General features: G+C 44.2%; 1 protein-coding gene and 1 pseudogene across 1 annotated transcript in view; both read right to left on the bottom strand.

Moving 5' to 3' along the window:
* The window catches only part of B2m (beta-2-microglobulin), a 5,823-nt gene extending 4,640 nt beyond the window's left edge, over positions 1-1,183 (bottom strand). Inside the window, exon 1 of the mRNA XM_005381424.2 lies at positions 1,078-1,183. Within this exon, the coding sequence (XP_005381481.1) occupies positions 1,078-1,144 (67 nt within the window). The 5' untranslated portion in view covers positions 1,145-1,183. The remainder of the gene's footprint in view (positions 1-1,077) is intronic.
* An 8,534-nt stretch (positions 1,184-9,717) lies between these two features.
* On the bottom strand, positions 9,718-10,745 carry LOC102009717 (annotated as a pseudogene).
* Positions 10,746-13,906: the final 3,161 nt, after the last annotated feature.

The following is a 13,906-nucleotide window of genomic DNA, read 5'->3' as shown; positions in this document are numbered from 1 at the left end:
AAAAAAAAAAAAAAAAAAAAAAAATTAAAACAAAAATCACATCCATAATCAACAACAAATATCAATAATGATGATGATATATACATTATTCTTTATTTTATAAATAGACTGTGTTCAAATAAATACCGTTTTCACGTGATCAAAGCACTGTCCCTCGGGGGTTTTGTGAAGGAAAATGATGAGAGGGCCCAATATATTGTCAGGTATTTAAAAAGTGCATAAAGCCAGGTTAGTCTGCTCAAGCCTATAATCCCAGCTACTCCGGAGGCTGAGGCAGGAGGTTCTCAAGTGTGAGACCACCCTGGACAACTTAGGAAGGCCCTCCCCCATCTCAAAATAAAAAAGTAAAACTAAAAAGGGCTGGGGGTAGGTCAGGGTTAGAGCACATTGAGGTTAAAACCGCAGTACAGAAAAACAAAAAGAGAAGGAAAAAAAGGAGGAAAGGAAAGAGAAGAAAAGAAGGAAGGGAAGAGAAGGGAAGTGGAGCTCAAAAATCTTAGATGTCCTCGGCAGTTTTGGTAACCACCTGAAACGACCTTTATGTTTTACAGCCTTTTACAAAACCGAAAGCAGCAACTGCACATATCTTGGAACTATCCGGGCAAGGGGCCAAAGAAAAAGGAAGCCCTGTGTGAAGAAAAAACAAGGGCCCCCTGGCCTCACCCAGGTTCACACAGGAAACGCAGCAAGGCTTCTGAAAAGAGGCACTAGTGGAGCTTAACTTCAATGCCAATTGTCCTTTATCCCGTGTTATTAGATTACCTTACGTCTCGGCACCTCGATTTCCTCACTGCTGAGACTCGGGTGGTCCTAGGATTGACCACCGAGGCACATTTTGCAAAGTAAGTGGCATACAGTCCATGAGGCCCCCGCACACCCCGGGCCGCCCCGCACCTCCCGATCCGCGCAGAACTCGAGCCCCGGTTCCCCCGCAGGGGGCAAGAAGAGTGCGTCCTGGGCCCGCTCCCCGGTGCGCTCCACGGAGCTCGACACACCGAGCAGCACCGAGCGACCCCATCAGAGCAGGACAGTAGAGGCAGAGCTGCCGGGGAATGGGTGGTGGAGGGGAACACTCACGATGGATGGCGTCCACGGCCGTCAGGGCCAGCACGGCCACGACAGCCAGAGCGGAGCTCGGAGACATCGCGCTGGATCCCGAGGCAATGACCTGCCCGCCCGCCCGCTACCCGCTTATATACTCCGTGCGCCCCGGCCAATCAGGAGCCGGCCCGCCGAGGGCGTCACCAGTCTCCCGGCCCGCCGCGCTGAGCGAAGTTAGAGAGGGGACTTTCTGGTTTTCAGTTTCATTTTCCTATAAAGGATCGTGATGTGTACGACTGCACGGACTGGACTGGGTGCGCCCCTGTCTGTACCGGGTCGTCCTCGGGGCAGAGATGACCTATTGCGCTATCCCCACAGAATGTCCAGAGCCAGGGAGGACCTTCCATGCCTCTTAAATCCCTGTAGGCAAAAGCCTTTACATTATTGTCATCGCTATTGTTTAAGTAACTTTCTTTGTTCTGTTGATGGGGGTGGGGAGGCCCCAATAGTGAAAGGAGTAACTGCTTTAGAGATACAGAACGCCAGGCCCCGAGGGGACATCTTTCCATTGACAGTACCAGCTAGAACTGCCTGGTCCACAGCAGGTACCAGGTGAACTGAATATAAGTGATTCCAGGAATAAACTCCAGGGGGGAGAATTACCCCCACTGATTGTACGAGTGGGATTCCCATGGCATTTCTGCTTTGTCCACTTGAAAAGCAAAGAGCTTCACAGTTTCGGCGAGAGTTTGGATCGCTTCCGCTTTGGGCCCACCGAGTAAGTTAAACACCTCACTGGAAGAGCATGACACTGACAGGCAGATTCACTATGAAAACCTACACTCTCAACGCCATAAAACAGGTGCAGCCCTTACAGAGTGGCCGGGTCCAGGGGTCATTATTGAGTGAGGCAGAGAGAAGAGGAAGTGATGGTAGGGACCTAGAGGATCTTGGAAAGCACCGCGGCTTCAGCTGAAGGGATTTGTGTTGAGCTTCCCCAGGAGGATATTAGAAAAAAATCGGGTTTCTTTTACATGTTTTTTAAACTTTTAACGGTCCCTATTGTGGAGGTCAGGTCTACGCTAGACAAAGTGGAATACTCAACACAGACCTAATGAAATAAGAAAACGCACAGAGGTCATCTTACGGTTCCCAGTACATAGCGTTCAAAAACGTGTAAAAATACTAAAATCGTTGTTATTTAACTTGTTTTTCTATGAGCCCTTTCTATAACTCCGAAATATAAGAATAATTGTTATGCATAAAGCTATGTGTTAAGACACTTCTGCCATCCTCCCCCTCAGAAACTCATTTAAATTGTTTCAGACCTGAAGCACTAGTGTTAAATTGTACCAGAAAATATTGGTGTTGAATTATACTAGAAAGTGCTTTAGGAGTATAGGAAGGGACAGGGCTATGTTGGGCCTCCAGCTCCTTATTTATATCACAGAAAAATACTAAATTTAAAATCATTAAATATAGATTGAGCACCATTCTCTTAGAAAAATCAATTTAAAAAGCAATTAAAAAAAAAAACGTATACAGAGAAAAGGCCAGTGATACGTATCTCTAATCCCAGCTAATCATAAGGCTGAGGCAGTAGATTCACTTGAACCCAGGAGTTCAAGGCCAACTGGTCAACATAGTGATACCCCATTTCCAAAACCAAGCAAAACAATGAAAGGGCTAGGGCTGTAGCTCAGTAGGGGAGCACTTGCCTAGTATGGACTGAGGCTGTGTTCAATTCCTAGTACTGGGGTGAAAATGCAGAATAAAAACAGTGACAACGAAGTTCTTGTTTTGTTTTTGTTTTCAGTTTTCTGAATGTGGGGAATTATACTAGAATACTAGAATACTTTCCTGGATTTTTCTTAGATTGCCATTTATTATATGACTTGAATAGTCAGGCTGAAAAAGAGAATAAAACTTTTTTAAAAAACAAGAGTACTAGTCGTGGTGGCGCATGCCTGTAATGTCAGCACTTGGGAGGCTGAGGCAGGAGGATTGCTGCAAGTTGGAGGGCTACAAAGTGAGTTGAAGGCCTGCCTGAATTGCACAGCAAGACCCTGTCTCAAAAAGAAAAAAAGAAAACTCTTTTACTAGGGGGCAAACTTTGGAAATCTATGAAAATGACAATTTAATAGTATCTCTCAGAGATGGCTTTTTTAAACTGAAAATTTTACTTTTATTTTTATAGGTTTATACTAGGAAGTCAATATTTAATAATTCATTGCTCACAGCTGAGCTATAAAATTTTTAACCCTTAACTTGTGCATTAATATCCTGTGACTTCAAGTTAATGATTAATTTATTAAATTTCAGCGCGATGGTGGCAGCTCCTTAAGACAGCAGAAGGGGGATTTAGGCCAGGAAGATCCGAGTCCATCCGCAGCGTGGAGAGGACAAGCGAGCTGGGCAGGTGCCGGAACAGCGGCGGCGACTCTCGGACTGTCCCTTCCGTCCCTTATGGAGGCGCTGGGAGTGGCGGGGCGGCCTGAAAGCGATGATGAAAGCGGGGCTGTGAGGGGGGCGGAGCCGGACCGGACCGCAGTCGCTGCTGAAGCAGCGCAGCTTCCCGGAGCGCAGACCCAGGAAGCGGCCGGGCGTGCAGCAGCAAGCGGCGCGCTGCCACGGAGCTGAAGGTCCGGAACAGATACTGGCTGGGCTGCAAGATCGGGAGCGGCTCCTTCGGAGACAGCTATCTCGGCAGGCACCTTGCTGCAGGAGGAGAAGCTGCCATCAAGCTTGAATGTGTCAAGACCAAACACCCTCAGCTTCACATGGAGAGCAAAATCTACAAAATGATGCAGGGAGGAGCAACTATCACAAAGAATCAACAACTGGGATCTCATCTTATTAAAAAGCTCTTGCACAGCAAGAGAAACCACCAACAGAGTGAAGAGACAACCCACGATGTGGGAAAAAATGTTTGCCAGCTGTTCCTTAGACAAAAGGATTTCTCTTGAGAACATACAAAGAACTCAAAAAAAAAAAAAAAAAAGAAAGAAAGAAAGAAAGAAAAGAAAAGAAAGAAAAAAACAACAGGCCTCCCAAATTTAAAGACCCAGTCCAAAAATGGGCATCTGAAATGAATATACACTTCTCAGATAAACAAATATAAACAGCAAATAAATATATGAATGTTCAACATCACTGATCATTCGAGAGATGCAATTTAAAACAACATTGAGATTCCATCTCTCCCTAGAAAGAATGGCTATCATCAAGAAATCAATAACAAGTGCTAGAAGGGCTGTGGTGAAAAAGGAATCCTTCTCCAGTGTTGGTGAAAGTGTAGACTGGTGCAACCACTGTGGAAATCTGTGGAGTATTCCTCAAAAAACTAGGATTGGAGGTCCCATTTGACCCAGCTATTCCCCTTCTGGGTATCTTCCCAGAAGAATTAAAAACATCATACCACAGGAATATATGTGCCACCCATGTTTATAGCAGCACAATTTGTAACAGCTAGATCTTGGAAACAACCCAAATGCCCATCAACAGAGGAATGGATAAAAAAGAAAAAGATGTAGTTGAGCGGGGCATGGTAGCACAAGCCTATAATCCTAGCACTGGAGAGGGTGAGGCAAGAGGATCGTCGGGAGTTCGAGGTCAGTCTGGGCCACAAAGTGAGTTCACGAGCAGCGTGAATTACATAATGAGATCCTGTCTCAAAAAGACCAAACAAAAAAAAGAGCAATCTTTTTATGCAATGGAGTAGAAAGATGTAGTCTTTTTATACAGTTTTCACTCAGCCATAAAGAATGAAAAGCTGGAGACTTTTGTAGGTAAATGGATGCAGCTCAAGACCATACTTACAAGTGAAATAAACCAGACCACGTGTGTAAACATTGTATTGTTTCCCTACTGAAAAGCTGAAAGAGTAAATATGATTCAAATTGTACAATAGATATTTTAAAGTGGGAAGAAACTTCAAAAGGAAAGAGAAACTTGGATAGGGGAATGGAAAAAGGGAAAAGCAAAAAAAAAAATGTGTGTATGTGTATCTATATATCTATAGATAAATATATATATGATAAGATATACTACTAATTTCTCTTAGTTCATTGAAAGAAAGGTTTGTGCTAATATTGTTTGGATAATTAAATGCCAGTATCTTGTACTCTGAGTAACTAATTTAAAGATAACTATACATAATATAGTAACCATTGTTACCCTCCTTAAAAAAAATTTATTAAAGTTTACAGACAGCATAGTCTCACTGACATAACATTTAGCCTGAAGTCCTACGCTCTCACAAATTAAGCCTAGGCAGCATCAAACTGCCCTGAAACCTGATTGTGTTCCTGCAATAAATTTGTGTATATACACGAACAAAATTAAACTGAAGTGTGTATATTTTACAAGAAAAGGAACAAATTTTTCACAGCAAGTTAAAATTTAACATTAAAATTTTAACAAATTTTAAATAAATAAATTTATTTATTTGTTCATACATTCACTTTTGGGTTTTTTGAGATAGGGTTTCCCTGTGTCATTCAGGCTTGCCTTGAACTCTATGTAATAGTCTGTGCTGGCCTCGAACTCAATATAATCTTCCTGCTTCAGCCTCCTGAGTGCTGGGATTACACATGTGTGCCACTATGCCCAGCCTAAATTTTAACCTTATTATGGTGTTTTATTGAACTTTTCAAAATGCTTGTTTCACTGTCAATTACAAATAATTTCATCTAGGACTGCTTTTTAAAATTCGCCCTACACTTTGAAATGGTTATGGAATTCATATAATTTTTAAAATGTCAAAATGTGCTATATATATTATACTCTTCTGCTAGCCTGGGCTAGTATCTTCCACAACAAGATACCGAAAGAAGATACCAAAACTACTGAATAAAGTATATTTTATAATCAATAGGTAGTTGATTAATTTCTCTGAAACTATAAACATCATTTCCCAAATTTTCTAAGATTTTGTAAGATTTGATTCCTTACATAGTTTTAAAGTTTAACTTACAGTTACAGAGGGGAGGACCTCAAATATTAACTTTTTATGTCCTTTCTTGGTCCCTCAGTGTCTTTGTTACTTTTCTTTCTTTCTTTTTTTTTGGTACTGGAACTCAAACTCATGACCTTGCGCTTGCCAGGCAGGCGCTGTGCTGCTGAGCTGTATCCCCTGCCCTTTGCTGCTTTTCTTGTTGCTGAGACAAGATACCCACCACCCAAAGCTAAAGGAGGAAAAATTTATTTTGGCTCCCAAAATAGTTTGTAGAGGTTTTAGTCCATAATCAGCTGGCTCCAAGGGAGGGTGGCATGGCAGAGGGGAGTCGCAGAGGAGAAACAGTTCAAGCCAGCCATAAGGCAGCAAAAGCAGCAAGCAGCCGGGTGTGGTGGAGCATGCCTGTAATCCCAGCATTCGCCATGCCGAGGCAGGAGGATCGCTCCGAGTTCGAGACCAGCCTGGGCTACAAAGTGATCTCAAGGCCAGCCTGAACTACATAGTGAGACCTTGTCTCAAAAAAAAAAAACAAAAAAGAAAGAAAGAAAAAAAAAAAAAAAAGCAGCAAGCAACCATAGCAGTCCTCTTTCTGTCCCTTATTGTCTATCCAGGCTACACACCCTCAGGGCAGGTAGCACTCACATTCACGGTGGGCCTTTCCATTAGCCGCACTCAGAACTGTGCCAAATCAATCAGTGGATTAACTTAATAATCACAGGCCCTTAACCCCAGCACCACACACTCTAGATCCAGCCACCTCTGAAAAGCACCGCCTACAACTTCATGAGACCAAGGGGGACATCTAGATTCAAGCCATAACACTCAGTGACTAAAGAGAATTTTAAACAAATTATATCTCATGTTTCCTGGATTAATAAAAAGCTACACTTTCTATTATCCAAATTAAGAAGTAATATATTGATCAAAAGCTATTAAATTTGAAATGCCTACGTATTGTGCCTATACGTCAGTCCCCTCAGAACCTTTCTAAACTTCTATAATCAAAAGATTTTTATCAGTTACCTGCTACAGTCAAGTTAGGTAAAGGAAAACTTATTTTGGAAAAATAAAATCACTTCTCAATCTGCCTGATGGAATCAAGCTATTCATTTTTGTATTTCACTGAAGACATTACTAAAATCTGTCCAGGGATTTATTTCTAAGAAGTCCACTATGGTGTTCTTCACAATGTTTTGATCTTGGCTGTAGCTAGAGTTCTGACTTCCACTGGGATCCTCTTCTCCTTTACCATGTGGAAGTGGTTTTTGGTATTAGCATCTTACTAAGACTAGCTGTCATCTCTTCTCCCATTGAAATTCTACCCCTACTCACATAGTTTTATTATTTTATTTTATTTTATTTATTTATTTATTTTATTTATTTATTTTGCCCTCTCATCCCATTTATTAAAGAAACAGGAAGAAAAGCTACAGTGCAGGAAAAACACCAACCATCCTTCACATCAGGCTGAACGAAGCACGGTGATTTCTCCCCTTCTCTCCCACCCCCACCCTAGTTCCCGTCCACATCAGTTTGAAGTTTGAGGTTCTTTGATTGGGAGTACCAGTGGAGAGGGACTCAGATGAACAGAGGAGCCTTACACATGGTCACCTCAAAGTCCAGGAGAAAGGAGCTGCAGGCCTAGTCAGTCAAGCAGAAATTTATTTGGTGGGCTGGTGAAGTGGTTGTCCACCTCCCTATTCTGTGTTCAAGCCCCCAGGGAAAGGTCTGGCAGTAGGTGACCAGGTCCAAGCTGCCCAGTTCAGAGCTATTGTAGCATGGTCCATTCGCCAGTGCTTGTGTAGAGCAATGAGCTTGATTCTCCAGTGGGGAGCAGGGGGTTACGCACAAACTAGGCCAGGCCAAAGTATCCCTGAGGAAAAGTCCACAAGAACTAATAAACAAGGGGCAGAAAGCTGTGGAACAAAAGCACAGCAGGCTTCTGGAAGGCCCAAGTTCCTTTCTCTTGAGGCCAGTTATCATTCCCAATTTTTTAGTCTGTGTCCCACAAACAACATTTCACCTTCAGTCAAGAAAAAAAGCAGAGGAAAAAAGATAGGCCTTTTGAACTTGAGCCTCAGCTATGTGTAGCTCTGTATCTACCTTTTTACCTAGAGACAGTCCCACCTAGAACCACAGTGCCTGGAAAACAAGTAGTCCTGGAGAGAAAATGTTGTTTACGGGGGTAACATTCCATTTGGGTACATTGCAGTCACTGGAGCTCCTGGTCTGGGGAAAGCAGCTGGGTTTGCGCCAGGGAGGCTCCCCACCCTAGGAAACAGGACCACACTCTTGCCTACAGGGCCATTCATCCTTGGAAAAGAAGCTGGGTTTAGACCCAGGGTCCCAGTGGGCCTTGCAAAAGGAGCTGGACTGATACCCGTTGGGCCTGCTGGAGAAGAGCCCAGATGCCTACCAGCTGACCTGGGGAAAGCAACTTGACCTGGGCCTAAAGGACCAGTACATCTTGGGAAGGCAGCTGCAGGCCAGTGGCCCTTGGGAAATTAGCTGGGTTGGGGCCTAGTGGCCCAGAGGCTTGTGGGAAAATTGCTGGACTTGAGCCCTGGAGGTCAGCAGACCTTTGGAAGATACCTGGGTTTGAAGCCAATGTGCACAAAGACTGAGAGAAGGCAGCTGGGTTCAGGCACCCTGAACTTGTCCCCCGGGGAAAGGGATTGGCATTTACACCCATGGGGCCACCAGGCCTTGAAAAATGAGCTGAATTAGGGCCTATGGGGCCAGGAGCCCTTGACATGGAAGATGGATTTGGCCCTGGAAGGCCAATTCCTTGAGAGCTAGGACCTGTGTTTGGCCCTATGGGGCCAGGTACTCTTGCTATGGATGATGGGCTTGTGCCCATGTTTCCAGAAGTCTGTGAAAAAGAAGCAGAATCTGCTCCTAAAACACCTGCTGCTCTTAGAATTGGGGCAAGATCTAGGCCTTGGGGTCTAGCCATTCTTAAGTTAAGGCCAGATCCTGTGCCCAAGAGGCCACCTGCTCTGGTGTCCAGATTTGGGCCTGGACCCAGGCCTCCTGCTCTTGGGTTGGGCCCAAGACCTGGTCCCACACCACTTGCTCGTGGGTTGGACCCAAGGCCTGTGCCTGGAAACATACTTGACCTAGGGGCAGTGTTTGTACCTAAAAAGCCTGATCTCAGATTGGGATTTGGTCCAGGGCCTAGACCACCTGGCCTAGGATTGGGAGGACCATTCCCAGAAGACAACAAGACACCTGATCTCAGATCTGGGTCCCATGGGAGTACCACTTCTGGGGTCAGGACTTGCTCCCAGGAGACCACCTGTCCTTGGATTGTACATAGGGCTGGGCCTAGGAGACCTCCTAACCTGGGGTTAGACATAGGACCTGGGCCTGGAAGAGCTCCTGTTCTAGGGTTTAGAGCTGGTCCTGGTCCTGGACCTAATAGACCGCCTGGCAGTGGGAAAGCTGTGCCTTTGCCAGTAGGATTTATCCCTCTTGGAAAAGAAGCCATGCTTGGGCCATGAGGACCAGCAGGGAAAGGTGCTGGATTTGAAGCCAGTGAGCCTGATGAAGATGGAAAAGATGAGTCCCCTGGAAATGGTGCCAGATTTCCACCAGCAGAACTGGCTGCCATACGGAAGGGATCCGAGTTCATGCACAGTGGGTGGCCTGTGTTCAGAACAGGACCCCCTGTGGTCCCAGGGAACTGTCAAGCTGTCCTCGAGGTGGCAGTGGTGCATGAGTCCAAGGAGTTGGCCGCTTTCTAGGGAAAATCTGGGGTTCTTTCACACTTTCTTGGGGACGTTGGTGATAATGGGCTTGGGGCGGGTTTTGAAAAGGATCTTGTGTTTGATGAGTGCTGTCACGAGGTACCGGGTGGTGCCAGTCTGGTGGCCAAGCTCATCACAGTCCTGTTCCCTAGGAGTGTGTTTGACAAGAACCACAAAAGATTTCTCCAGGTGGATGATTTCCCCCTGTAGGATATGTTGCCCCACGATCAGCACAGGAATTCCCTCCGTGGGGTAATGTAGGTCTCCCAGGAGGTTTCCAGCTAATCCAGTGCTGTAGCGAGCCTCGATCTCCCCCTGTAGCTCCATAAGCACCCATTCTGCCAGGCCTTCAGCCCCTGCACTAGAAATAACAATTTGCACCCTGAGCTTTTCTTCTTTAAAAAGCAACTGAAAATAAACTGCAATGGCGGCTGCCGAGCGCAGCGCCGCGTGGCCAACGGGCGACAACTGAACCTCCCGCCCTTGCAGAGTTTTAAAATAACACTGGTTATTTCCCAAATCTTCTCCATTTCCACAGAAAGCTCAACAAACTACGCTGGCATCTTTCTGCTATACCGCACAGGCCACATACGCAATCAAAACTCCCATAAAAGGAGGAACAATACGCAAAGATCTGTTCCATAAGTATTACTCACTGTCATTCATGCAAGAAGAGGCAAGTCTTCCTGGCTTGTATCCTTCACACACTGGAGCAAAGGTCTATAAGGATGATACCCTATCAATAACCCATTAGTTCTAAAAGATAGAACTGACATACTAATACATGATTCATCCTGTAAAGAAATTCACTTGGGAAGGCATATAAAAATCTAGCTTTTAATACAGAAATAGCAACAGAAATCAAACTTGTATTTAAGATCACCCTAAATTCCTCTCTTTTGGGTAACAAAAACACATGTAGGAGTCATTAACGCAGGATCTATAGCATCTATGCTTTTCAGGGAATAGCTGGTGTAAAATCTCTTGATATAAATCATTCAACACCCAGTCCAGCAGCCTGCAAAGCAACCATACACTCAACTGGCGGAGTACCCACTACCTTTGATCTGATTAGCTCAGCTTGGCCCCATGGCAGCAACCAGATGACTTTTTTGTTTGTGTTTTCCTATGTGATTCACCTTTTTTTTCTTTTTTTCTTTTTTTCTTTTTTTTTTTTTTTTTTGAGAGAAGTTCTCATTAAGCTGCCCAGGCTGATCTCAAACTTGTTATCCTCTTGATTCAGCCTCCCCAGTAGCTTGGATTACAAGCATGCACCAGCACACCCAATCCTAAAAATTTTTTTTCTTCAAAATAGTGGCCTGGGGATGTAGTTCATTGATAGAACATTTGCCTAGCACATGCAAGGCTCTGGAATTAGAATTCTTATACAATCCTGGTAGATCTGCAAAATGGTATAAACACTCTGGAAACGGTCTGACAGTATTTTTGTTTTAAAGTTAAACATACAAGGGCCATGAGATCCAAACCCTGTACCCAAGGTATATGCTCAAGAGAAAATGTAAGCAATCTATAAAATGCCATCAGTGTTAATGTTCACAGCAGCACCGTCTGTAGAAGCTGTAAACTAGAAACAGTTGAAACTTTCCCCAGCAGGTGAATGCATAAACATATTGTGGAGTAGATCTATGCAAGGAATACTATCAGCAACAAACAAGGGAAGAACCAGTTACATTACATGGATGAAATAATGATTCTGGATAAAAGAAGCTAAACAAAGAACAGATAATACCTGATTCTATTTATATAGAGCTCTTGTGCTTTGTTTTGGGTTTCTTTTTTTTTTTTTTTTGGTACCAGGAATTGAACTCACAACCTCACATTTGCCAGGCAGGCACTGTGCTAATGAGCTATATCCCTGGCCCCTATACAGAACTCTTGAAAAGACAAACTAATATACAGTGACAAAGCAGGTGAATAGTTTCCAGTGGGGAAAGGAAACAAACTATACCTTGGTGGTAAAACACTGCCTCATCCAAACATGTCTGTATCCTCATCCCCAGAAGCTGTGAATGCATTACTTGTCATAGCAAAGGGGATACTGTAGGTGTAATAAGGTTAAGAACCGTGAGATGAGGTTACCAGAGATTATTCAAGGAAATCCAGTATAACCACAAACATCCTTTAAAGCAGGAAACATTTTTTTTGTCTTTTTGAGACAGTGTCACACTATGCAGTTCAAGCTGGCCTTCAATTCACTTTGTAGCCTAGGCTGGTCTCAAACTCGTAACAATCCTCCTGCCTCAGCCTCCCAAGTGCTGGGATTACAGATGTGCACCACCACACCCAGCTAAAGGAAACATTTTTGATTCTGGCCAGAGGGAAATTCAGTAACAGAATGGTTAGAAATGGGCTAGGCTGGCTGTGAAGGTATGAGGGTAGCCTCTAAAAGCTGGGAGAGCAAGGACAGATTCCCCTAGCCTCTCTAGAAGCAACTGCTGCCCTGCTAAGGCCTTGATTTTAGCTCTGTGAGACTTGGGTTCGACTTCTGATCTACAAAAACACAAAATGACAAATTATGTTGTCTTAAACCATCAAGTTTAGCCAAGCATGGTGTTGCACACCTGTAACCCCAGCACTCAAGAAGCTGAGGCAGGAGGATCACCGTGAGTTCAAGGCCAGTTTGGGCTATATAGTGAGTTCAAGGTCTCAAAAAAAACAAAAAAAACAAAAACAAAAACAAAAAAAAACCTTAGAAAAACAAAAGCCACCAAATTTGTGAAAATATATTACAGCAGCAACAGAAAACCAAGTCATCCTCTTTTTCTGAAAGCTTACACATTTTGTGCCTGGTTGCCAGATACCTAGTTGAGAGTATAAACATTTGCCTTTCCAAAGTCTACTTCATCTTTTGTTTAACCAGATTTTGGCCTCGTGGAACTTATTTGCTATACAGCTCAGGAGAGTTGGAGTTCTACTGAAGCCTGCTTTGGTCAGGCCCCTTCCTATGTATTACTGCCCCCCAACTGAGTTGGGTCAATCTGTGGATGTGGGCCCGGCACACCACACAAGAATCGCAGGCCTCAGCTTTGCTGGTGCTTTAATACCTGGGCAATTTCACAAATGCCGTACTACAAAAGAGTCAGACTTCTATCCTACCTAGTGTTGCCAGGTGTTAGAAAGGGAGTGACAGTAACCAAAGGGAACCTCTCAACTGAGGACCAGCATGTGCCAAAACTTGGGCTTCCTTTCTAACCTGGCCTAAATATTACAGGTAGCACAATGGGGGCTGGAGAAACCATTCCCCTCTACCCGCTGGAGTTTTGGCAACACCCCAGGGCCAATCCTCCTTCCACTGTGCTAAGAGAGGTTAAAAAATAATTTAACAAAGACCAGGAAATCTCTGAAGGCAAGAGCATATGAATGTAAGATCTCCTGGCCTAAATTTCAGTCATAACTCAAACTCTATTTAAGTTTCACAAATATAGACCCTATCTCACACATATATTTAAACCAGAGTGAATTCTGGGATATACATGCTCCGGGAAATCCCTTGAGGTGACTCAACACCTTGTCAGTCATTCCTGTTAATCTTATCTAAAGACCCAACGAGAAGCGCCCAGGCTGGGCACATCTTTTAATCCAAAAGCCAGATATATCTGTGTGTGTAGTGCTTTTCACTCTCCTGCCATCCCAGCACCACTTTTCTGTTCATGGCACATTTCTGCTGGCACAGAGACTCCCTGAGCACACCTTCCCATGATCTTCAATAAGAGTATCTGTCAGTTTTTTCACCCTTAGATGTAAGTTTGGCCATTCTTTCCTTATCATACTCGAGAGCCGGGACTCTATCTGCTGGATCTATCCCAGGGTATCATAAATGCTTCCACAATCTGGCCCCAACCTGTCCATCTGGTCTCAGCTCACAGCCATCAATTATTAAATAATTTTTTGCTGAGTGCCTGCTAGCTGCTAGGCACTAGGCTGGCACTGGGAAGTTCCCACCCTGAGGAGCACATGAACTTCAGTTTATAGACCTGTAAATAGATTGCGATACCAGAACAGCAGCTAACTTGACCTGGAGGTATTAAGGAGGATCATACAGGAGACTTTGGTACCAAGGAAAAGAAGGTGAACTTTATACTTGACTATGATGCAGTGCCATCAAAGCTGGAGTTTCTTGTTTGTTTTTTCCCAGGTA

Source organism: Chinchilla lanigera, unplaced genomic scaffold (assembly GCF_000276665.1).
Source record: "Chinchilla lanigera isolate Chin_1 unplaced genomic scaffold, ChiLan1.0 scaffold00015, whole genome shotgun sequence".
In the NCBI taxonomy this organism is placed as follows: Eukaryota; Metazoa; Chordata; class Mammalia; order Rodentia; family Chinchillidae; genus Chinchilla; species Chinchilla lanigera.
Note: the sequence above shows the minus strand (reverse complement) of the source record. Positions and strands in the feature narration are given on the sequence as shown.